The sequence below is a fragment of the Daphnia carinata genome, chromosome 8 (assembly GCF_022539665.2).
Source record: "Daphnia carinata strain CSIRO-1 chromosome 8, CSIRO_AGI_Dcar_HiC_V3, whole genome shotgun sequence".
Classification (NCBI taxonomy): domain Eukaryota; kingdom Metazoa; phylum Arthropoda; class Branchiopoda; order Diplostraca; family Daphniidae; genus Daphnia; species Daphnia carinata.
Window position 1 is genome coordinate 4087567 of NC_081338.1, and position 23863 is coordinate 4111429.

General features: G+C 38.6%; 3 protein-coding genes and 5 long non-coding RNA genes across 8 annotated transcripts; 3 read left to right on the top strand and 5 right to left on the bottom strand.

Annotated features, from left to right (window-relative positions):
* The first annotated feature begins 275 nt into the window (after window positions 1–275).
* On the top strand, window positions 276–2758 carry LOC130703726 (uncharacterized). Its single transcript, XR_009004798.2, has 6 exons — window positions 276–550; window positions 626–704; window positions 779–971; window positions 1075–1304; window positions 1739–2129; window positions 2296–2758. It is a non-coding gene; the product is annotated as an uncharacterized LOC130703726 (long non-coding RNA).
* A 126-nt stretch (window positions 2759–2884) lies between these two features.
* LOC132088208 (uncharacterized) lies at window positions 2885–4189 on the top strand. Its single transcript, XR_009421548.1, has 3 exons — window positions 2885–3120; window positions 3184–3495; window positions 3630–4189. It is a non-coding gene; the product is annotated as an uncharacterized LOC132088208 (long non-coding RNA).
* Window positions 4190–4812: 623 nt separating this feature from the next.
* LOC130703711 (uncharacterized) lies at window positions 4813–5874 on the top strand. The gene is made up of 4 exons (XM_059496543.1): window positions 4813–4911; window positions 4965–5036; window positions 5095–5234; window positions 5305–5874. The coding sequence occupies exons 1-4, from the start codon at window positions 4884–4886 to the stop codon at window positions 5602–5604; spliced, it is 540 nt and encodes a 179-aa protein (XP_059352526.1). The 5' UTR covers window positions 4813–4883; the 3' UTR covers window positions 5605–5874.
* Window positions 5875–9159: 3285 nt separating this feature from the next.
* LOC130704320 (uncharacterized) lies at window positions 9160–9569 on the bottom strand. The gene is made up of 3 exons (XR_009421620.1): window positions 9471–9569; window positions 9346–9417; window positions 9160–9287 (listed from the first exon to the last, which is right to left on the bottom strand). It is a non-coding gene; the product is annotated as an uncharacterized LOC130704320 (long non-coding RNA).
* Window positions 9570–10194: 625 nt separating this feature from the next.
* Window positions 10195–11782, bottom strand: LOC130704305 (uncharacterized). The gene is made up of 5 exons (XR_009004916.2): window positions 11609–11782; window positions 11396–11511; window positions 11264–11346; window positions 10889–11200; window positions 10195–10754 (listed from the first exon to the last, which is right to left on the bottom strand). It is a non-coding gene; the product is annotated as an uncharacterized LOC130704305 (long non-coding RNA).
* A 177-nt stretch (window positions 11783–11959) lies between these two features.
* Window positions 11960–14184, bottom strand: LOC130704298 (uncharacterized). The gene is made up of 6 exons (XR_009421547.1): window positions 13915–14184; window positions 13761–13839; window positions 13494–13686; window positions 13161–13390; window positions 12336–12726; window positions 11960–12169 (listed from the first exon to the last, which is right to left on the bottom strand). It is a non-coding gene; the product is annotated as an uncharacterized LOC130704298 (long non-coding RNA).
* Window positions 14185–16158: 1974 nt separating this feature from the next.
* On the bottom strand, window positions 16159–16877 carry LOC130704236 (cuticle protein 7-like). Its single transcript, XM_057525703.2, has 3 exons — window positions 16827–16877; window positions 16615–16755; window positions 16159–16528 (listed from the first exon to the last, which is right to left on the bottom strand). Exons 1-3 carry the CDS (start codon window positions 16830–16832, stop codon window positions 16262–16264), a joined length of 414 nt encoding a protein of 137 aa, XP_057381686.1. The 5' UTR covers window positions 16833–16877; the 3' UTR covers window positions 16159–16261.
* A 6449-nt stretch (window positions 16878–23326) lies between these two features.
* On the bottom strand, window positions 23327–23861 carry LOC130704176 (cuticle protein 7-like). Its single transcript, XM_057525644.1, has 3 exons — window positions 23853–23861; window positions 23673–23777; window positions 23327–23614 (listed from the first exon to the last, which is right to left on the bottom strand). Exons 1-3 carry the CDS (start codon window positions 23859–23861, stop codon window positions 23327–23329), a joined length of 402 nt encoding a protein of 133 aa, XP_057381627.1.
* Window positions 23862–23863: the final 2 nt, after the last annotated feature.

Consider the following 23863-nt stretch of genomic DNA (forward strand, 5'->3'; position numbering starts at 1 on the left):
CTAATCAAATATATGAAGATGAAATATTTTAAGGCGGGTTGCGCGGATGCTTCTGTTTAGACTACCCTTATCCTACGGGGTCAGCACTGCATCGTAAAGGTAGGACGAATGTGATCGAGCATGTTGTCATTTTGTTGCATCGCGTGTCTCAATGTGCTACCCACTCTCCAGTGGTCCAATTTCAATAATTTTGATATTACAGGCTAAAAGCAAACGAGTTTTACAATGGCAGAAAAGGATAACTAAGGAATAAGTTTCGTAACTAAGTCTAATAGTCACGCGATTTCATCTGTGTTCAAGTAGCCAAGGGCATGCACCGTAGGAATTGTTTGACATTTGCGTCACAAATGTTTTTCTGATCACCAATGACCAAAATCAAATGTTTTTTCATTTGTTTCTAGCTATTATGCTGCGAATCTGCATGGAGTTCAAGAATCGCGATTCAATTTGATATACAGAATAAAATCTGTGAACATCCTGTACACCTGTTTTCAATATGCAACATTGATTTCAGGACACATAAAATTTGGCTTCCTGTAATGGTGTTAAGGTATCTGCAAGAACCCATTCATTTCCATAGATGCATATTCATATTTTTGTGTGATAATGACTGGTTTCAAAACAGAGGAAGTAACCCAACCAGCTAAGTGTGATGTGACCAATTTGTAATGCTTTACAACACTAAAAGTGTTTACTTCTAGCAGGTTAGTAAAACAAACTAAAGTAATTTTAAAACTATTATGGAAACTATGTTTTCTCTTTCACCACATGCCTGCAGGTCTATTTGGTCTATGCATAAAGGCTCTTGTGTGAAAGAAGTAGCATTATCACCATATCTGATACTATGAGCTTCCCAAACATAAAATCTAACAGCTCGTAAGAATTTTTACAGGTTAAACAGGATTACATTTCATGTGTAATTCTTTCAAGTTCTAACATTGTGGAATAGTTTGCATAAAACTGGTTGAAAGGTGGGTTTGTTAAGCTGTGACTACTACTCAAAAATAACTAATGGTTTTAGCCAAGTTGTTGCATTAATGAATTATTCAAAATATTTAATTTGATCTATTACAGCATCTGCGTCATTTGTAATGTTTCGAAGCACTTATAGATGGCGTTGCGTTCTCTAATCGATATGGAGCGTTGGTGTCATCTCGATTTCTGAAATGTTCGAATCGATGTCCTCAAACCATAAACCAAATCGATAGAATCGATGGCGCCATCCATTTTTATTGAAGACCACGTAAACCGGCTGTTCAACGTGCAGCATGCATGAAATTCAGCTTCATGTAGTTGTGCTTAAGGTATAATCAAAACGAACATTGATATCCATACAGGGTTGGGAATTTTTTTTTATTATATTGAATGGTGGTATTTTTACAGAGTGATCAGGATAACAACAATGTTAAATGAACTAGAGATTGAAATGCTGGAGGTTATAAAAGTGTAATGCTAAGCATTTGAAAACCTGGTGAAAAAAGAGAAAACGTAACCTTGAACAAATAGCCTAGAAAGACATCGCTTTGGCAAGTAATTATGTGTTCATTTTCTGAAGGAGAGTAATATGAGGGACCTTAGATGAAATCGTCACAGATTATCTAGTTAGCAATCTTCTTGTTTTTGCTCTTCCTGTTAGATGTCAATGTTAAACAACCTTTTACAATTCTTATAACTTTTTTTCACTTAGCCATGCTCAATTAAAATCACATTTACTAACCTTGAAAAACCATTTTTCAAGTTTTACAGGGATGACGTTTCCCACTTGGCTGGTATTTCGGTGACCAGGAGACATCTAATGTTTGAGAGATACAGCAAAAATGAAGTAAGTGTGAAGCAAATGGACTCGACTGAGATCCATTTATCTAGTAGTTAGTTAATATGTTCATTAATGTTGAATTTGTATGATGATGCATCTGGTCAGAGTGTTGATAAGAATTTCAGGGCGTCTGCTGGAGGTGTTATTGTTGCGAACTTTGATGTAAATCTCACTAGCTTGACCAAAAGAACAGGACAGCTGAAAACTTCTGTCACAGAAATAGTTAAGCGACACTGTCAACATGTTGATCGAATAACTATGAAGAAAATATAGCTCAGTCTTATTGATGCCCAGGACTATTACTGCTAGACAGGTATGTCTGTTATTCTTCTTTCCACAAAAGGTTTCCATTTTAGATCTACGTTAAAGTTGATCGAGCCAGATACACATATTTGTGCAATCGCTTCCACTAATTCCAAACACGAGACTAAATTTTAGCTCAAATGAATGTTATGTATAAACATTTTTTAAATTTTTAGCCATTTTAAAATCGGGCATTCGTCGCTGTTCCGTAGACGGTGACTAATTACAGCTCACGCAGTCCAGGCGTATTCAGTAATGTCATTGTGATCTCCGGCATACAAAACACAATCGAAAAGAGCGTCGGAAGGTATTAGTTCTCTTCATGCATTAATTCGCCATTACCGTTTGCACACTAGGTGGTGCTGTCTACAGTTTGCGCTAGATGGTGCTGGCAACAGCTTTGCGCTAGATGGTGCTGGCAACAGCTTTGCGCTAGATGGTGCTGGCAACAGCTTTGCGCTAGATGGTGCTGGCAACAGCTTTGCGCTAGATGGTGTTGACAACAGCTTTGCGCTAGATGGTGCTGGCAACAGCTTTGCGCTAGATGGTGCTGGCAACAGCCTTACACTACGCGTTGGTTAACCGCTTAAGTGTATCTGTGGGTAGTTTACATTTTCTTTTTCTGACGGTGCACGCTGAAGGTCTTCTCATATTAGGTAATATTATAATCATTGTTTCAGACGTTGATTGTACTTTAAAATATATATTTTTAAATCATCTTTTTAAAATAGATTTTTCTTGTATTTATTTTAGGTATCCGTTTGTGGTTCAACAGAAGTTTAATGGAAAAGCTTTGAAGTGAATCATAGGCTATTAAGTAAAAGAAATTGCGTAATGAATGGCGGATGTGGCGTTCGCTTTCCACAAAGGTCTCACGTTTTAACATAATTATATCAGCTAAATTACCTTTTTCTTTAGTTTGATGAAAGGTCTTGCTGTGAGTACCCACCCAATTATCGTTTTTACGATGAGTCTAAGCGGTGCTATCTTGTCTCCATGGGGTATCAATTTACCAACATTTTATGATTGACAGTTTGAAAGTAGTATCTTCATTCCTTTTACAGGTGGGAGACTGGTATGACGAATTCAGGCCAGTGCCCATTGAATAACTGGCATGGCGTGTGTCAATGCGGCGATCATAGTCTGCTCTTATTCAAGGAAGACGACAGGTGCCACCGTATCTATGCCATTTTTTTTCTTATCTAGGTCTTTCAATGGCAAGCGGTATGCCGTTGATGTTCGTCATATAAAAACACTTGGATGGGAAGCCGCGTAAACAATACATTCAGGAAGCTGTGACATGTGATGAAAAGGAACTGCTTAAGTGGATCGTCTGTGGGGAATGCTTTAACAATTTTGATAAAGTTGTCCTCCAGGTAAGCCATTTTTCGAAACAGTATTTTATGATTTGAAAATATCTATTGAGTTTGCTATAGGTTAGGTAAAAGTTAATGGGAAAAATTTTGTATTGTACTTTTCCTTTTTTTCCTGGTTTTTTTTTATTTATCAGAGAACTACATAGCTATCAAAATCTCAAACAATGTATGTAAGGACAGTTATGGCATAATGGTAGCATGCTGTACTACAATGTGAAAGGTCTGTGGTTCGAATCCCATAATGGTTAATATTGCTTGGCGCGGTCGTCCCAGAAAATATCTGGAACGCTGGCGTGGTCGTCCCAGAAAAAATCTGGGATGCCCCCGATCGTCGAGAAGGAAGAATTTTTCCTTTTTTGCCATTTTTCGTTATTTCGACAAATAAACATGTGCTGTGAAGAAAAATACGCGCCTGGCGAATCCGAGTATTGAACCCTAGTCCTTTCTCGAGGAATCCATCAATCTTATATTCCAAATTTTTCTTGTTGCATGCAGCCAAAACCAATTTAGGCTATTGTTTACATAAAGTTGTTTACATCAATTTAAAGAAGTAAACATTACATTTCCACCTTCTGAGCCACATTTCCAATGTTTTGTAGTTCTGATCCTTCTGTAAGAAAAAACTTGTTTCTCTGCTAATATGCTAGAATTCTACTATACCAATTCCCGAACAGGCTGACAGGTTGTGGTTAGAGAAAGGCCTCATGATTCTTGAATTGAAAGCAGGGACACAGCCGGGTCATTTGAAACAAGTAAACGAATATATAATCAGATATTTAAAAAAAAAATGTAAAATGATATGTACAATGAAAGAGCAGTACAGCATCTGAGGCTGTGCCAGAAGTGGTTATGCTGGAACATGGTGGAAAAAACGTAAAAAGTTATCCTACCCTTGATTGCTGGATTACTTATGTATGTATGTGTAGCTATGTTCCTGAAATGCACACTGTGAACGTGACAACATTCACTACGAAAGCAACAAAAGGAACCAAAGCTATGCAAACATACGACACGATAGTTTGTGTGATACCGAATTGTCTACGTCAAATAGGTTGTGGAAGAGTTCCATAAGTCGACTGTTGTTGCACGCAACTGGACAACAAGTGGAAGTGGAACGGCGCGGCAAGAGACGAAACGGATTAAACGCCACGTGATATCTAACAACAAACAGGGATCCATTATGGCAATCCGTTTCACACACAAAAAAAAAAAAATTTCACCAAAAAAAAAAAAAAATCACACTTTTTCTTTTTTTCCGACACGTAGCCATCTACCGCTCAGACTCGTTATTACTCGCGTAGGCAATTTCAGTCCATTGGATGCCATTCGCAGTTAGTTCAGTAGCGTGGATGGAGAGAATAACGCGTGGCTGGAGGAACAATTGAAAAATGGATAAGATAATACAACAAAAGGATGGTAAGTATAAACATTATTATATTGGTTTTCAATTATTAATTGTTGTTTATTAGATCAAATTATGAAGCTGCAGGCCCAATTATTGGAACAACACAAAATATTAGATAACAGCAAAGCTAAGGATGGTAAGGCCTAATACGTAATGATTCTATTTATTTGCTTTTATTCATTTGTGTTTTGTAGCTCAAATTTTGAGTCTACAAGCTCAGCTAGGGGAAAAGAACAAATTGGAACGCAACAGTTTCCAAACAGTGAAGGAGGTTTTTCCAAACTCATCCCTAACTGAACATGAGGATGAATTGGCATTAGGCGAACACAGTCAGGTACCTAAACTTTTCAAATAAGAATTCAAAATAAGTATAGAATTTTAACAGACAATTATTTATTGTTTAGTTATTCAGTCCACCACCTGACAGTGTGTTAAAGTTAAATTCTGTTAGTGCTGCACTAAAAGAATTGTTAGTAATAAGTCCATGCAGCGAAGGAAGTGAACAATTGTGGGACCGTATTTGGGCTGAAAATGGGTGTGGTACGGAAACCCAGAAACAGCACGGGTTCAACATAAAACATGAATTAGGTACTTTTCGGTTTTTTGTCTATCGAAAAAGTATTTTTAATGCTATTATTTTGCATTCACAGAATTTTAGTGGGGGATCAAGTCAAGTCTGGAAGTGTTACAGGATGGAAGAGTGAGCCTACAGTTGAAAAACACTGAAAGTGCATTACCATTAAGGTATGAGGTAAAGTAATAGAGTATGCAAATTGTCTAATGAGAAGTACCATCTTGTGTGAATGAATCCTGTGTAACAGCAATCCTTTATAGTTCTGTCACAGCTAGAAGCCTCAAATAATTCTGCTTCTCTTGCTAAAGAACAACTTGTCCTTTACGTTCAGAGTGTTGGTGAAGCTGGGTACTTAAATGGCCCTAAAGATGTTTCATTTCGTTGGCATTGCAGCGATGAACATCATACATGGATTTTTTAGGTATGAAAGGAATTTTCTTGAAAATTTTTTGAATTTATGACAAAGCATTTCTCCTGCTTTTTGCCAACCATGTCTAATCTAAAAAAAAAATTTATCCAATAGGAAAGGATTTTCAGCATACTGGGAACACAACTATCAACAATGCAACATTCTAGGGGTGCTATTTTATCATTCAAGAGCCTTATACAATGATTTTCATCCGCAATTTGTATGGCCTTTCCCAAGCTTCTGCAAGAAGTTGAATCTATAAGTCATGTAAGTCACATGAGCAACAATTGAGATGCTTAATGGTGTTGTTTTTCTTTTCTCAGCATAGGTTAATAGTAACATTGGATCTGAAAAGATTCTTGGTTGGGGCAAGACACTGAATAAATTGTAAAGATTGAATGGATGACATGACATTTCTATACTTAATTTGGATTCCCGAGACGGTATTTTATATTTAAAAAATTGAAGTGCATATCTGGGCTCCCTTCCTTTCCGTAGCCCCGTTTCCCCTTGACTCGTAATAAGCCCGTAGGGGGTCATGCCCCTACTGTACGGTATATATAAAAACAACATATACCGAGGTTTGGAGGGCTCTGGCCGGAAAGGGGACGTGGGGGTCCGCGTAGTCCGATGATGTGTTCACGGAGGGCGACGTGGCTACCCACAAATCCGAACTAAAGGTTAATCGCTCCTGTAAAAATGTTCCAAATCTTCAGCTCTTCTTCCGGCTTCTCTTAGCCAATCACCGGGTAATCTCCCCGGTGGGTCAACAAGGCAGTGTCTCCCCCTGCCTGGGTTGACGGCAACTTTTGAAAGGGCCATTGTGCCTTTTTAAAGTTGCAAAAATAATTGTAATGTGCAGAGAATTGTCAATAAAATTTTTTTTATAAAATATTTTTTGCAAAATTCGTTTCTTTCATTGTCTGTGTTCACACATTACATTTATCACCTTTTTTTTTTTGCTTTGCTTAATTTGTTTTTGTCACCTTTGATGGTTTCATCGGTGCATTGTTTCCATTGGTTTATCGTTTAACTGTAAGCATTCTATTATTGTCAAGGGATCGAACCCTGGATGTCCGGCATAGCGCGCCGATGCTCTACCAATGAGCCATGAATCTTATGATGTCAAGTTGGCTTTTTTCTAGTCACTTGTGGACTTGCATTTACATATAGAATAAAACTGAAATGCAATTCTGCAATATACTCTTCTACAATTATTCTACTTCAATTTTACACATCAACTGAGGTTTGAACCCATATTAACAGGTATCGCAGCTAAAGGCTCTACCACAGAGCTATGGACCTTATTAATGCAATAGAAAGATAAACATATAGTTGTGAAAGACTGCATAAACATCCTAGACGATAACATATGATATGCGATAATAAAATATTTATACATATCTCGTGGCTCAATGTTAGAGCATCGGCGTTGCACGCTGAATGTCTGGGGATCGGTTCCCATACGAGTAAAACAAAATACAAAATTAATTCAAAAAATATCCAGATATTACACGTTGTTCCTTGAATCTAAGTTGAAGAATCCAAAGAGTGTAATAAATAATAATAGAATGCTTACAGATAAACGATAAACCAATGGAAACAATGCACCGATGAAACCATCAAAGGTGACAAAAACAAATTAAGCAAAGCAAAAAAAAAAAAAGGTGATAAATGTAATGTGTGAACACAGACAATGAAAGAAACGAATTTTGCAAAAAATATTTTATAAAAAAAATTTTATTGACAATTCTCTGCACATTACAATTATTTTTGCAACTTTAAAAAGGCACAATGGCCCTTTCAAAAGTTGCCGTCAACCCAGGCAGGGGGAGACACTGCCTTGTTGACCCACCGGGGAGATTACCCGGTGATTGGCTAAGAGAAGCCGGAAGAAGAGCTGAAGATTTGGAACATTTTTACAGGAGCGATTAACCTTTAGTTCGGATTTGTGGGTAGCCACGTCGCCCTCCGTGAACACATCATCGGACTACGCGGACCCCCACGTCCCCTTTCCGGCCAGAGCCCTCCAAACCTCGGTATATGTTGTTTTTATATATACCGTACAGTAGGGGCATGACCCCCTACGGGCTTATTACGAGTCAAGGGGAAACGGGGCTACGGAAAGGAAGGGAGCCCAGATATGCACTTCAATTTTTTAAATATAAAATACCGTCTCGGGAATCCAAATTAAGTATAGAAATGTCATGTCATCCATTCAATCTTTACAATTTATTCAGTGTCTTGCCCCAACCAAGAATCTTTTCAGATCCAATGTTACTATTAACCTATGCTGAGAAAAGAAAAACAACACCATTAAGCATCTCAATTGTTGCTCATGTGACTTACATGACTTATAGATTCAACTTCTTGCAGAAGCTTGGGAAAGGCCATACAAATTGCGGATGAAAATCATTGTATAAGGCTCTTGAATGATAAAATAGCACCCCTAGAATGTTGCATTGTTGATAGTTGTGTTCCCAGTATGCTGAAAATCCTTTCCTATTGGATAATTTTTTTTTTAGATTAGACATGGTTGGCAAAAAGCAGGAGAAATGCTTTGTCATAAATTCAAAAAATTTTCAAGAAAATTCCTTTCATACCTAAAAAATCCATGTATGATGTTCATCGCTGCAATGCCAACGAAATGAAACATCTTTAGGGCCATTTAAGTACCCAGCTTCACCAACACTCTGAACGTAAAGGACAAGTTGTTCTTTAGCAAGAGAAGCAGAATTATTTGAGGCTTCTAGCTGTGACAGAACTATAAAGGATTGCTGTTACACAGGATTCATTCACACAAGATGGTACTTCTCATTAGACAATTTGCATACTCTATTACTTTACCTCATACCTTAATGGTAATGCACTTTCAGTGTTTTTCAACTGTAGGCTCACTCTTCCATCCTGTAACACTTCCAGACTTGACTTGATCCCCCACTAAAATTCTGTGAATGCAAAATAATAGCATTAAAAATACTTTTTCGATAGACAAAAAACCGAAAAGTACCTAATTCATGTTTTATGTTGAACCCGTGCTGTTTCTGGGTTTCCGTACCACACCCATTTTCAGCCCAAATACGGTCCCACAATTGTTCACTTCCTTCGCTGCATGGACTTATTACTAACAATTCTTTTAGTGCAGCACTAACAGAATTTAACTTTAACACACTGTCAGGTGGTGGACTGAATAACTAAACAATAAATAATTGTCTGTTAAAATTCTATACTTATTTTGAATTCTTATTTGAAAAGTTTAGGTACCTGACTGTGTTCGCCTAATGCCAATTCATCCTCATGTTCAGTTAGGGATGAGTTTGGAAAAACCTCCTTCACTGTTTGGAAACTGTTGCGTTCCAATTTGTTCTTTTCCCCTAGCTGAGCTTGTAGACTCAAAATTTGAGCTACAAAACACAAATGAATAAAAGCAAATAAATAGAATCATTACGTATTAGGCCTTACCATCCTTAGCTTTGCTGTTATCTAATATTTTGTGTTGTTCCAATAATTGGGCCTGCAGCTTCATAATTTGATCTAATAAACAACAATTAATAATTGAAAACCAATATAATAATGTTTATACTTACCATCCTTTTGTTGTATTATCTTATCCATTTTTCAATTGTTCCTCCAGCCACGCGTTATTCTCTCCATCCACGCTACTGAACTAACTGCGAATGGCATCCAATGGACTGAAATTGCCTACGCGAGTAATAACGAGTCTGAGCGGTAGATGGCTACGTGTCGGAAAAAAAGAAAAAGTGTGATTTTTTTTTTTTTTTTTGGTGAAATTTTTTTTTTTTTGTGTGTGAAACGGATTGCCATAATGGATCCCTGTTTGTTGTTAGATATCACGTGGCGTTTAATCCGTTTCGTCTCTTGCCGCGCCGTTCCACTTCCACTTGTTGTCCAGTTGCGTGCAACAACAGTCGACTTATGGAACTCTTCCACAACCTATTTGACGTAGACAATTCGGTATCACACAAACTATCGTGTCGTATGTTTGCATAGCTTTGGTTCCTTTTGTTGCTTTCGTAGTGAATGTTGTCACGTTCACAGTGTGCATTTCAGGAACATAGCTACACATACATACATAAGTAATCCAGCAATCAAGGGTAGGATAACTTTTTACGTTTTTTCCACCATGTTCCAGCATAACCACTTCTGGCACAGCCTCAGATGCTGTACTGCTCTTTCATTGTACATATCATTTTACATTTTTTTTTTAAATATCTGATTATATATTCGTTTACTTGTTTCAAATGACCCGGCTGTGTCCCTGCTTTCAATTCAAGAATCATGAGGCCTTTCTCTAACCACAACCTGTCAGCCTGTTCGGGAATTGGTATAGTAGAATTCTAGCATATTAGCAGAGAAACAAGTTTTTTCTTACAGAAGGATCAGAACTACAAAACATTGGAAATGTGGCTCAGAAGGTGGAAATGTAATGTTTACTTCTTTAAATTGATGTAAACAACTTTATGTAAACAATAGCCTAAATTGGTTTTGGCTGCATGCAACAAGAAAAATTTGGAATATAAGATTGATGGATTCCTCGAGAAAGGACTAGGGTTCAATACTCGGATTCGCCAGGCGCGTATTTTTCTTCACAGCACATGTTTATTTGTCGAAATAACGAAAAATGGCAAAAAAGGAAAAATTCTTCCTTCTCGACGATCGGGGGCATCCCAGATTTTTTCTGGGACGACCACGCCAGCGTTCCAGATATTTTCTGGGACGACCGCGCCAAGCAATATTAACCATTATGGGATTCGAACCACAGACCTTTCACATTGTAGTACAGCATGCTACCATTATGCCATAACTGTCCTTACATACATTGTTTGAGATTTTGATAGCTATGTAGTTCTCTGATAAATAAAAAAAAACCAGGAAAAAAAGGAAAAGTACAATACAAAATTTTTCCCATTAACTTTTACCTAACCTATAGCAAACTCAATAGATATTTTCAAATCATAAAATACTGTTTCGAAAAATGGCTTACCTGGAGGACAACTTTATCAAAATTGTTAAAGCATTCCCCACAGACGATCCACTTAAGCAGTTCCTTTTCATCACATGTCACAGCTTCCTGAATGTATTGTTTACGCGGCTTCCCATCCAAGTGTTTTTATATGACGAACATCAACGGCATACCGCTTGCCATTGAAAGACCTAGATAAGAAAAAAAATGGCATAGATACGGTGGCACCTGTCGTCTTCCTTGAATAAGAGCAGACTATGATCGCCGCATTGACACACGCCATGCCAGTTATTCAATGGGCACTGGCCTGAATTCGTCATACCAGTCTCCCACCTGTAAAAGGAATGAAGATACTACTTTCAAACTGTCAATCATAAAATGTTGGTAAATTGATACCCCATGGAGACAAGATAGCACCGCTTAGACTCATCGTAAAAACGATAATTGGGTGGGTACTCACAGCAAGACCTTTCATCAAACTAAAGAAAAAGGTAATTTAGCTGATATAATTATGTTAAAACGTGAGACCTTTGTGGAAAGCGAACGCCACATCCGCCACTCATTACGCAATTTCTTTTACTTAATAGCCTATGATTCACTTCAAAGCTTTTCCATTAAACTTCTGTTGAACCACAAACGGATACCTAAAATAAATACAAGAAAGATCTATTTTAAAAAGATGATTTAAAAATATATATTTTAAAGTACAATCAACGTCTGAAACCATGATTATAATATTACCTAATATGAGAAGACCTTCAGCGTGCACCGTCAGAAAAAGAAAATGTAAACTACCCACAGATACACTTAAGCGGTTAACCAACGCGTAGTGTAAGGCTGTTGCCAGCACCATCTAGCGCAAAGCTGTTGCCAGCACCATCTAGCGCAAAGCTGTTGCCAGCACCATCTAGCGCAAAGCTGTTGCCAGCACCATCTAGCGCAAAGCTGTTGCCAGCACCATCTAGCGCAAAGCTGTTGCCAGCACCATCTAGCGCAAAGCTGTTGCCAGCACCATCTAGCGCAAAGCTGTTGCCAACACCATCTAGCGCAAAGCTGTTGCCAACACCATCTAGCGCAAAGCTGTTGCCAGCACCATCTAGCGCAAACTGTAGACAGCACCACCTAGTGTGCAAACGGTAATGGCGAATTAATGCATGAAGAGAACTAATACCTTCCGACGCTCTTTTCGATTGTGTTTTGTATGCCGGAGATCACAATGACATTACTGAATACGCCTGGACTGCGTGAGCTGTAATTAGTCACCGTCTACGGAACAGCGACGAATGCCCGATTTTAAAATGGCTAAAAATTTAAAAAATGTTTATACATAACATTCATTTGAGCTAAAATTTAGTCTCGTGTTTGGAATTAGTGGAAGCGATTGCACAAATATGTGTATCTGGCTCGATCAACTTTAACGTAGATCTAAAATGGAAACCTTTTGTGGAAAGAAGAATAACAGACATACCTGTCTAGCAGTAATAGTCCTGGGCATCAATAAGACTGAGCTATATTTTCTTCATAGTTATTCGATCAACATGTTGACAGTGTCGCTTAACTATTTCTGTGACAGAAGTTTTCAGCTGTCCTGTTCTTTTGGTCAAGCTAGTGAGATTTACATCAAAGTTCGCAATAATAACACCTCCAGCAGACGCCCTGAAATTCTTATCAACACTCTGACCAGATGCATCATCATACAAATTCAACATTAATGAACATATTAACTAACTACTAGATAAATGGATCTCAGTCGAGTCCATTTGCTTCACACTTACTTCATTTTTGCTGTATCTCTCAAACATTAGATGTCTCCTGGTCACCGAAATACCAGCCAAGTGGGAAACGTCATCCCTGTAAAACTTGAAAAATGGTTTTTCAAGGTTAGTAAATGTGATTTTAATTGAGCATGGCTAAGTGAAAAAAGGTTATAAGAATTGTAAAAGGTTGTTTAACATTGACATCTAACAGGAAGAGCAAAAACAAGAAGATTGCTAACTAGATAATCTGTGACGATTTCATCTAAGGTCCCTCATATTACTCTCCTTCAGAAAATGAACACATAATTACTTGCCAAAGCGATGTCTTTCTAGGCTATTTGTTCAAGGTTACGTTTTCTCTTTTTTCACCAGGTTTTCAAATGCTTAGCATTACACTTTTATAACCTCCAGCATTTCAATCTCTAGTTCATTTAACATTGTTGTTATCCTGATCACTCTGTAAAAATACCACCATTCAATATAATAAAAAAAAATTCCCAACCCTGTATGGATATCAATGTTCGTTTTGATTATACCTTAAGCACAACTACATGAAGCTGAATTTCATGCATGCTGCACGTTGAACAGCCGGTTTACGTGGTCTTCAATAAAAATGGATGGCGCCATCGATTCTATCGATTTGGTTTATGGTTTGAGGACATCGATTCGAACATTTCAGAAATCGAGATGACACCAACGCTCCATATCGATTAGAGAACGCAACGCCATCTATAAGTGCTTCGAAACATTACAAATGACGCAGATGCTGTAATAGATCAAATTAAATATTTTGAATAATTCATTAATGCAACAACTTGGCTAAAACCATTAGTTATTTTTGAGTAGTAGTCACAGCTTAACAAACCCACCTTTCAACCAGTTTTATGCAAACTATTCCACAATGTTAGAACTTGAAAGAATTACACATGAAATGTAATCCTGTTTAACCTGTAAAAATTCTTACGAGCTGTTAGATTTTATGTTTGGGAAGCTCATAGTATCAGATATGGTGATAATGCTACTTCTTTCACACAAGAGCCTTTATGCATAGACCAAATAGACCTGCAGGCATGTGGTGAAAGAGAAAACATAGTTTCCATAATAGTTTTAAAATTACTTTAGTTTGTTTTACTAACCTGCTAGAAGTAAACACTTTTAGTGTTGTAAAGCATTACAAATTGGTCACATCACACTTAGCTGGTTGGGTTACTTCCTCTGTTTTGAAACCAGTCATTATCACACAAAAATATGAATATGCATCTATGGAAATGAATGGGTTCTTGCAGATACCTTAACACCATTACAGGAAGCCAAATTTTATGTGTCCTGAAATCAATGTTGCATATTGAAAACAGGTGTACAGGATGTTCACAGATTTTATTCTGTATATCAAATTGAATCGCGATTCTTGAACTCCATGCAGATTCGCAGCATAATAGCTAGAAACAAATGAAAAAACATTTGATTTTGGTCATTGGTGATCAGAAAAACATTTGTGACGCAAATGTCAAACAATTCCTACGGTGCATGCCCTTGGCTACTTGAACACAGATGAAATCGCGTGACTATTAGACTTAGTTACGAAACTTATTCCTTAGTTATCCTTTTCTGCCATTGTAAAACTCGTTTGCTTTTAGCCTGTAATATCAAAATTATTGAAATTGGACCACTGGAGAGTGGGTAGCACATTGAGACACGCGATGCAACAAAATGACAACATGCTCGATCACATTCGTCCTACCTTTACGATGCAGTGCTGACCCCGTAGGATAAGGGTAGTCTAAACAGAAGCACTCCGCGCAACCCGCCTTAAAATATTTCATCTTCATATATTTGATTAGATGGCGTTGGTGTGCTACTGTCTACATTGGACAAGAGTCGCCGATCTGTGTAGTCTGTGAAACCGTTTGTATCGACTAGCGCTAGATGGCCCCACCGCTGGGAGGAATTGCGCACGGAGCGTAAGAAATGGCGATAATAAATACCTTAAACTTTAAGATATAGCATTGGAAAGTTGTAAATAGCAGTAGCTGAAAATTTTAAAACATAGTTATGGTAGATGATTGGGAGACTGACTACACAGATCTATATCCTGAGTGAGAGGACGATAAATGGCACTAAATAATTGTCATACATTGCAATTCGTCTGGAACGTATAGGCCATATTACATGCCGTTTCCTTATTCTATGGAACCGAGAACAGTTAAGAAAAACCACGGCCCTGAATGGTTATTTTCTAACTGGTTTGTAACCATAACTATATGCATGTCACAATTACGTTGGGAAACCGATGCTGTCGAAATATTTTTGCCCTACAGCTATCTATAGTTACGAAAGGCTTGAAGCAATTCATATATGCATTATATAAAAGCAGTTATATTTTTACCTAAGCCATCAAAATATTACGAAACGAAACTAATCGCATTAGTGGAAGACTTTTATGAGCTACCTGCCAGTCTTTGACTCATCTTAGATGCACGCTTTGCAACTAAATCAATCATTTTCTCTTCGATTATCAACCGACGTGGCTGCTCTGCTGAATGTACTCGGCACGTAATTCAGTCTGCCCTGACCATTATCTTCAAAATTAATGGTCAATCTTTGTTTTGCTATGAAACTGGTTTTGTATGTTCTTCCTCGCACTTGATTATTTCACATGACGTAACGTGAGCTAAAGATGACAATAACCAACGGTTTAGGACAATCCTTTCATTTGATGAGCACTAGATGGCGTAAAAGTCTTACTTTCACGAAAAGCACAATCTGCACGCAGGCAGTTTGTATTCACGGATTAACGTATGCTATTCGAAAAATGATTATAACTCATTATCAGTACGTACACCCAAACGGCTTATGCGGTCAATCAACTGTTTAATGTCACCAATGTGTTCCGCTTGAAGAAACAGCATTCTCAATCGGGGCAAAAAATTACAATTTTGAAACCAGTTATAAAAATGAGCGGAAAGGCTAGCAGAATTTCTTTTCGCATTGCCACGAGTCGTTGCACTTTTCGTTGCGCTCACAGGCAGCTAAGATATGGCTTACGGAACTCCATTCGACCCACTTATTCTTTATAGGCATCCCCGATAATTAAAGACAAAAATAATATTTTATCTGGAATCAGAGTTCAAAATTAAGGTGTAACAGGTGTGTTTCCATCAAAATCCAAGCCGAATTTTTTTTTTTTTAACAAAAAGTCGGGCTTAAATAGTCGGGCTTATTTCATTTTCCCCTAAAACGAAATTTTTATTCCATTTTAAATGAATTCTAATTTTCCTATTGGCATTACTACCTGCATATCTAAGCAAAGGAAAAGAAAAAAATACCACCATCACTTGCTTTTTTCCTTTTACGTCGCGATAAACCAGAAGAGAAATGCGTGCCATTGTGGCCCCACTCATAAAGGAATTTCTAGCACAAAAAAAAACTTTCTTTAAAAATTTTATTTTCTTCCCTTTAATGTGTCGACACGACATATTGCGATGGTTGACATTCTCTTTTACCCCACCATCCAATAAAAAATCATTCATAAAATTCAATCCATAAAAATTTTATTACATTTTCTCATCAAAGCCAAAACGATTTGTTTTCTTTAATTTTACAAATTTCTTAGAGATATGTTCATTTCTCATTCCGTTTAGTATTTAGGAGAGTACGGAGCAGGGTAGGCGGAGGCCGTGTAGGCTGGCTTATAATCGTAGGTCTTGATTGCACCTTCGGTTTTGACGCTAGCTACCAAGCCGTAACCATCGTCCTTGTAGGTGTAGATCTGAGTGCGACCATCGGGCAGGACAACTTGGTAAGATCCAGACACAGCTTTACCATCAGCATTTTCTTGATGACCAAAGTTGTTGTAAGAAGGATCATCCTTCACGTCGTACGCAAAACTGTAAGGCTGGGCGGGCTGATACATAAAAAAAAAAAAAAAAACGTCATCACGTCTTTTAATTGATTCTCATGACAGTTGACACTGGCCATATATTTACTCACGTAATCGTAACTCTTGCTGTAACCCGGAGCAGGGTACGCCGGAGCAGGGTAAGCTGGTGCGGGTTTGTAAGCCGGAGTGGCCCGTTTATTAGCCGGCTTGTCAGCCAAGGCAACAGCCACCAAGACGGCGATAACCAAGAACTGCACATGTCGACATCATCATCATTTTTCCATTGAAATGATTGAAAATCAAAAGAGTTTTTTTTTTTTACCTTCATGTTTGCGGATTGCGGAGTTGTAGCTGGAAACAGTCGAATATAAGAACTGATGCTTTGACTACTTTCAGCTGGACTTTTTATACCTGCAGCTCTTCCACGGATGGAAGCATCCAGCGCACGAGAATTCTCGTAAGAAAACCGCAGAAAGTGAATCGTGGGCAATCTTGGCCGGACCATTTACTATTAGTTTAGCCCAGTTTTTGTTTTTGTTTTTATTTCCGTGTGAAAACAGGTGGGAGAAATTGTCACATTTTTGCACTGTCTTTTTCGGCATTTCCAAATGTTGCGTCTTGTGTTTCACTTGCGCCGAAAGAAAAGGGAAACAAAATGGATTCGAAATCAAATGAGGAAAATGGAAGGAAAAAGCTTTTCCCTCCCATTTCCAATCTCTTTTCGTGCTCTACCCCATTTCCTTGAATCGTACTCATTTTACGGAGATTTAAATTCTAATCTGAATGATTTTTAGATTCCAAGAACTTCATATCAAAATATTTTGCGTCGTGAAAATGGCACTCCAAAAGTTAGTTGTCTGCATTTTTTTTTTTCAAAGCCGAAACCATCTAATGGCGTAACTAGGAAGCCTGGCACGCCAACTATCTATATGCATAACTTCAAAAAAAAAAAGTTTTCATAGTGATGGCAGTGGAACGAGCAACACCCTCCCCCTCAACATGACGCCACATTGGCAAACAGTTCAAGTAGGACGCACTCATTTTCCAACCAGTGCCTGTTTTGAATAAATGGCTTTTGCACGAGTTATACTCACGTTATTTTCAACTAGACCTCTCAGGTCGTCCTCCTACACCCAATTTTGCCAGACGCACTTCGAAGCTGTTTACGCGTCAAGTTGGAAAACAACCTTGGTTGATCGAAATGCTTCAACATCAGTTTTCTGGTTGGATTTTATTGATTAAGTGCCGACAGTTCTCCCACGACTGACCTTTTTATATAAATAACATCTTCTCAACGTGGATAACTTTTTATCAGATCAACTGCCATACTTCGAAAACAAATTCCATAAAAAAGAACCCTGCCGGTATGACGTCATTTAATTCTTCATCCTACTCGGCTAAAACCGAATATTTCCATGTTTTTCATTCTCGCCATTTTAAGTTACTCCAACTTTTGTCTACTCACACGTAAAACTTGTACAACAAGGGCCTTCCATTACATAAGCTTGTGATCATGAAAGTAAACTTTCACAAATGAAAACAAAAACAAAAATAAAAAAACTCATCGCATTAATTTTCGATCGCATCCTACAGCAGCCTGTACAGCCTTACCGTTGCACTCCCTGGGGCTGTTAATGATGTCCCTTCTTACAATGATTACTCCCACTCGTGTAGAGCAACGATGGCACGGTGACCAACCGGATCTTATACCGTGTCGCCTTGGCCGCCCCGTGGTTAGTACTCAAAATCGTTATTTACAAAGGCTGACAGCTATGGTTACGATGTCAAGTACGAAGCCAAATACCCACCTACCGACTACATACAACAAACGTGCCTATTATCTAACTCTACCCCCAAATGCTAAAGCCTTTCATATTTCTCATTTGTTTTTACGTTCGTTCCCTAGTTGGCCAATGAAGATGAAAGAGAAACATGACTGTCTAACCCTCCCTCTTCCTCTCGCCACCCCCACACACGAAAAAACGAATAGACGTTTCCATGGGCTCAGAGTTTATGTTTCTGAATACAATCTGAAATGAAAAACAGCGCCTTTATATACGTCACGGAGTCTATTTTATATATCAGTGCCATTCTGGCCGGAAAGCGGAGGATTGACGTCAAACTTGAAAGTGAATGACGACTTATGGCTGATATTAACGTAGCCCTACATATGCAGTTGTGTAGGTTCATGCAGTATACATGTCCTGTATACGGATGCGAACATTCATAGCTGCCGACCGCATACATTCCATTTAAAGTACATAAATACTTCCATGCGTATAACTAAGCAGCAGCACAGAAGCTTATGGTCGTTGCATACAATCTCTACGCCCCTCCTCCCTAACAATGCTTTTCCTAAAAGTAAAGCTTCTGGTATTGTACAATAAATAGTCTATCGCATTTTTCCTGCCTTTTTGGGGTTAATAGAAAGTAAAAGCCGTACTAAGAATTCCTTGATCTGTGTATAGGCATAAACTGCGGCTGTGATCCGAGGCAAAACTGCTGACGGGTATCACATTTTATCGATCGGTTCTGCAGCGTCTGCCGATTGCACGCAGCGGGTGTGTACAATCATAAACACAACACAAAAAAGTGCCAACACGAGACACGTATTTTCTTTTTTTTTGAAAGACAAAGACGATTTCGTATCGAAAATCACGATCGATATAAAAAGCCTCAAAGAAATACATACGTTTGGCCGAGACGTGCAATATCTGTGTTACAAGTTGGATGTATAGACACACCGAAGGAATAAATGTAAGCAACAAGGGAGTAAAAAAAAAAAAAAAAGATGTGAAATCGAATGACTGATAGTAGCGAAGGCTGTGCGTGTGTGTAACAAGACATCAAAGCGCTTACATAGACTTGAACACGGAGAATAAAAAAGAGAGATCCTTGACGTCGGGGTTGGTAACATCCAAGTCGATCTGCTTCAGCGATGCCTTTGTGTGTGCCACATCCACTACGTCGTAACGACTTCCACTGGCTTATTTAAAAAAAAAAAAAATTTTAAGAATCCAACAATGATACTGTTTCTTTGCCGACAGGGTCCAGAGTTTTAGTCGCCAACAACCGTCTCATTACAGGCAATAACGATTAATAAGGATTGCAGTTGATTGGTGGTCTCGGGAGTCCATCCTTCAATTTGACGAGTAGGATCGAAATCATATGGCTGGAACGCCATTTTCTTCGGCAAACATATCCTTAAAAGTACTATGCCTGGAAAAGCAAATAACACAAAACCCATCCATCGATGGTGGGCAAATATAAAAAAGGATTGCTAGTCACAATCCTTTAACTGTGCATACAAGGACGTATACGCCTCTATTTATCTGGGGAGGGTGCCGATGGTGATAGCAAAAAAAAAAGAAAAGCTGAGGGCAAATGTAAATACAATTGGCGTGCCGTATGGCGAGAGGCTTGGGCGTGGCACGTTGGTGGGAACTCTCCTTGCCCCCCTCCCAAAAAAAATCGATGTGGGGCTACACCGCACCAAGCGATTCTTTTTTTAGAGCTCATTTTTACGTGGCCGGCCTTACGATCTGTAAGTGTGGTGCCTACCACTTCTGCGGTTAGGGATCACCATTTTGATGAAAGTCTCTTTTTCTCTTTTGCTGCTTTCACCCAGTTTTTTTTTTTTTTTTTTTTTTTTATCTGTGCCATCAAAAGGTGGTAGAGTCATTTCCCCTTCGGACTGTTATTGCCCGTATATAGCGATGGCCAGTGATGGATGCAGCCAGTCACGTTTGGACATTGCCAGACGTATATAAAAAAATAACATTTGATCTATATTTACGTACACCTCTGTTGAATGCGAAATGAAGAAAAGCGTTTGGGGGGGCCGACCAGTCATTAGTTTTATATGACGCTCTCTTGTTATTAAGCGGCCGCAAGTCTTCCTGCGCAATATATACAAGTTAGAACGCCAGGTATATACAGGAATGCACAGAGCCAAGGAGAAAGAAAACATTTTTATCCATTAAAGATGATCTTTGTTTTGTTTTTCTGTTTGATGTAATAACGTGAGATGTGCAAACAAGAAAAGTTTGAAAGAAACGAGGATCGTCTGTGTGTTATGTGGAATCATTATGGTGAAAGGGACATATTTTGTCGAATGCCAATAAACGTCGAGATCGTCTAGTACAGCGAAATAGTTTTCTTATTTTTATTTTTATTTTTTTAAAGAACACAAACAGAAGGGAAAATAAAGAGGGAACGAACAGGTCGCAGACGTCTGATGGGAAATTCCATCGCTCAGTCGGCCTGCGTCGAACTGGAATTCCATCCGTTCCATCATGCAAATCCAATGGCCTACTTCAAAAAGGGAAATGGCCTCAGGAAATGGGATCCTTTAATACATCCAAAAGGATATCAACATATTCAGCTACTGCTCGTCTATAACTCGTGTTCGTATCGGCTACAGTTCCGATTATACTTTTCTCAATCGATTGCTACAAAAAGAAGGCCAGCAAACACACAATCGGCCGGACGAACGGAACTTGACGGGTGTACAACATCAGCTGGATTATTTCTCATAGCGGATAAATGTCTGCTTGAAAATAAAAATAAAAAAAAGCGTCATATTACAAAAGTACGAAAATGGCTGGACAGAGGGGATCACAAAAGAAAAAATTAAATAAAAACTTTTTTCTTGTAACAGGATGAAGGCAGAGCTCTCTCACACGATGGCCGTAAAGAGGGATGTAAGTCCCTTAGCGACTTTGAGCGTGATCCTGAGACTCGTCCGTTTACGGTCTTCGTTCGTTTACCGACACGACGTGATGTTTTTGAAAGGCGCCAGTCCAGACGCTGATCAACGTATGTTTTTCTTTTTTTTTATAGAATGGACGTAAACTAGTGGATGGGAAATGGGAGAAACAATTGGCAGTTTGACTGTAGGCCATTGCCCGGGCCACGTAATTGGTCCCGTTCGACTTGGCGCAAAAGTTATACACACCAGCTAAGAAATGAACCGTGTAAAATATATCCAGGCCAATCAAAAATGTTCCTTCTCCATAGCAACGATGAAAGGAATCACAATTTTGATATCCCACTATTTAAAAAAAATAAAATGAAATCCTGGCATTTCCTCGTTTTATCTGAATTGATCGTTGCTTTCTAGACTTCTGATCCGCAAACCCATTCGGATGCTTATCTCAGCCTACTTCCGAAGCTATCGTATTCCGCTGCCTACGGCAAAACCTTCTTGCTATGACGTCATTCCGAAAAAACTAAAAAAAAAATTCTTTCTCTTTTAATTCAAAAAAATTTTTTTTTTCCTTACAAATTCTGAAAAAAATAAAAACAAATAAAAGAGATGATATAGGACGTAGTTATGGGATTTTATCGCTATGGCCGACGGCCGCATTCAAGTTGTTGAGTATGTACAAGGCTCGATAGCGACGGGTACGATGTCAAGTCGAAGCCAAGTACGAAGAGTATACAATCAGCTTAGATTCCGTCCCTTACAAGGATGTTTACCAAAGATGCTTATCCTGTTCACAGAGTACTGAACAATAGAAAACTTTTTTCTTTTTTTCTCCACATAATATATGAGCCTCCGTCTTCTTATATCGTCTGCGGTCGAGTGTATATGCACATTTGAATGAAATATGTCCATTACATCGGGGCTGTATAATATAGCGGACAACATTTTACGTATTGTGACTATCAATTACCATGGATGAGATACTAAAAATGCCTGCCATTCACAATCTCATTTGCATACAAGTGGATTTGCACTGCCACGACATCGAGTCTGTCTTGTCTGCACTGAAGCCATTCTCATTCACGCAAATGGAGCCCACCCCCCGCTTCTGTAATAGAGAAGCTCAATTTTGATCAGGTCGACATGATATAAGGTGGTCATTGAGCTCAACAGTATACACGTGAATACCAAATGAAGGACTGTACACATAAAGCCTTTCGGTAGACATTAGCTATTCATTGTTTCAATCGAACAATAAATCTACACGAGGATTGAGCTACATCGATCGTTGACGTACGTTCTAAACTATAAAACCTCGTTCACATTTGCATATTATAAATCAATTCCTGCACACTGATCAAAGTTCAAAAAAAAAAAAAAAATAATACGAAAACGTATTGATCCCCTGCGTGTTTTGAATTCATTTCCCACCGGTAAAAAATAAATAATAAAATTAAAAACTCAAGATATGCAAATCAAACTGATGGCTTGAATCAAAGCCTTCTCGAACGCTCACTAAATGGTCGTTTTCATGTTTCGAAGATTCTATCCCTCCGCCGTACTAATTTCCCTTGATGATCTACTGGCAAGCGAGTTAATGAGATGCAAGTCAATTCGGTCCCGGGCCATGTGTGAACGTTGCAAAGTAGCGTGTCTTTGAACGTTGCAAAAAAACACGGCTTCGCTTTTTGTATGGACGACTGCATCGCGCACACTTTGGCTCGATGATCAAAAGCAAAAAAAAAAAAAAAAAAAAAAATCAACGGCACACAGCCAACGATTTCTTTTTTTTAAGTACTTTATTATTCAGCCATGAATTCGGGAGTAGCAGCCACTCTTTTCACGTTTTGTGCGGGAGGCTTGGATTATGGATCTCCGTCACGCACTCTGCAACTTGCCTTTCAACAAAAGAGCTGACAGACTCTTCGGCTAAATAGTCACATCAGTTGCATTCTTGATCTTGTTCGCTACCAAGAAAGGCCATCGTTTTCAAACGAAGCAAAATATCCTTGTAAACACACCATTTTTATTTTCATAATTTAAAGACATAAGTTGTATAAATAAATGACAATTAATAATTAAACTGAAGTAAATGTGAGTTAAATAAAATGTTTTTAATAGCTTGCAATTCGGGATGTACGGGCAGGCTGGAATTCGGGATACTTGGCCTCGCCTTCGTACTTCACTTGAGGCACGTATCCGTTTGAATCGGCCACGTACTCGACAGTCTGACGACGTCCGTCGGGAAGCTGGACGTAATACTTTCCTTGAACCACCTTGCCATCAGATGATTCAGCGTGCGAATAATCGTTCTTGCTTTCCTCGTGTTTCACTTCGCAAAAGAAACTGTACACCTTAACGGCCAGATCGTCCGTGGCGGGCGAACTTGGAGGCACTTCGGTCTAACAAAATTTTAACTAAAAAAATAAAACGATTACATTTGCAAAAGCGATTAGATACACGTTCAGTATCGATTGGCGTTTGAGTTGTTTCTAAAGCTCGTGATTCAGCGTAGTAGTTTGCGGCAGATGCGACGGCCAGGCAGCAAATAACGACGATGATGGACTGCCAATAAGTGAAAGAAAAACAAATAAAATCAATCATTTTTGTTAATAAGCAAATTGGATTGAGGTAATGTACGTTGTTCATTG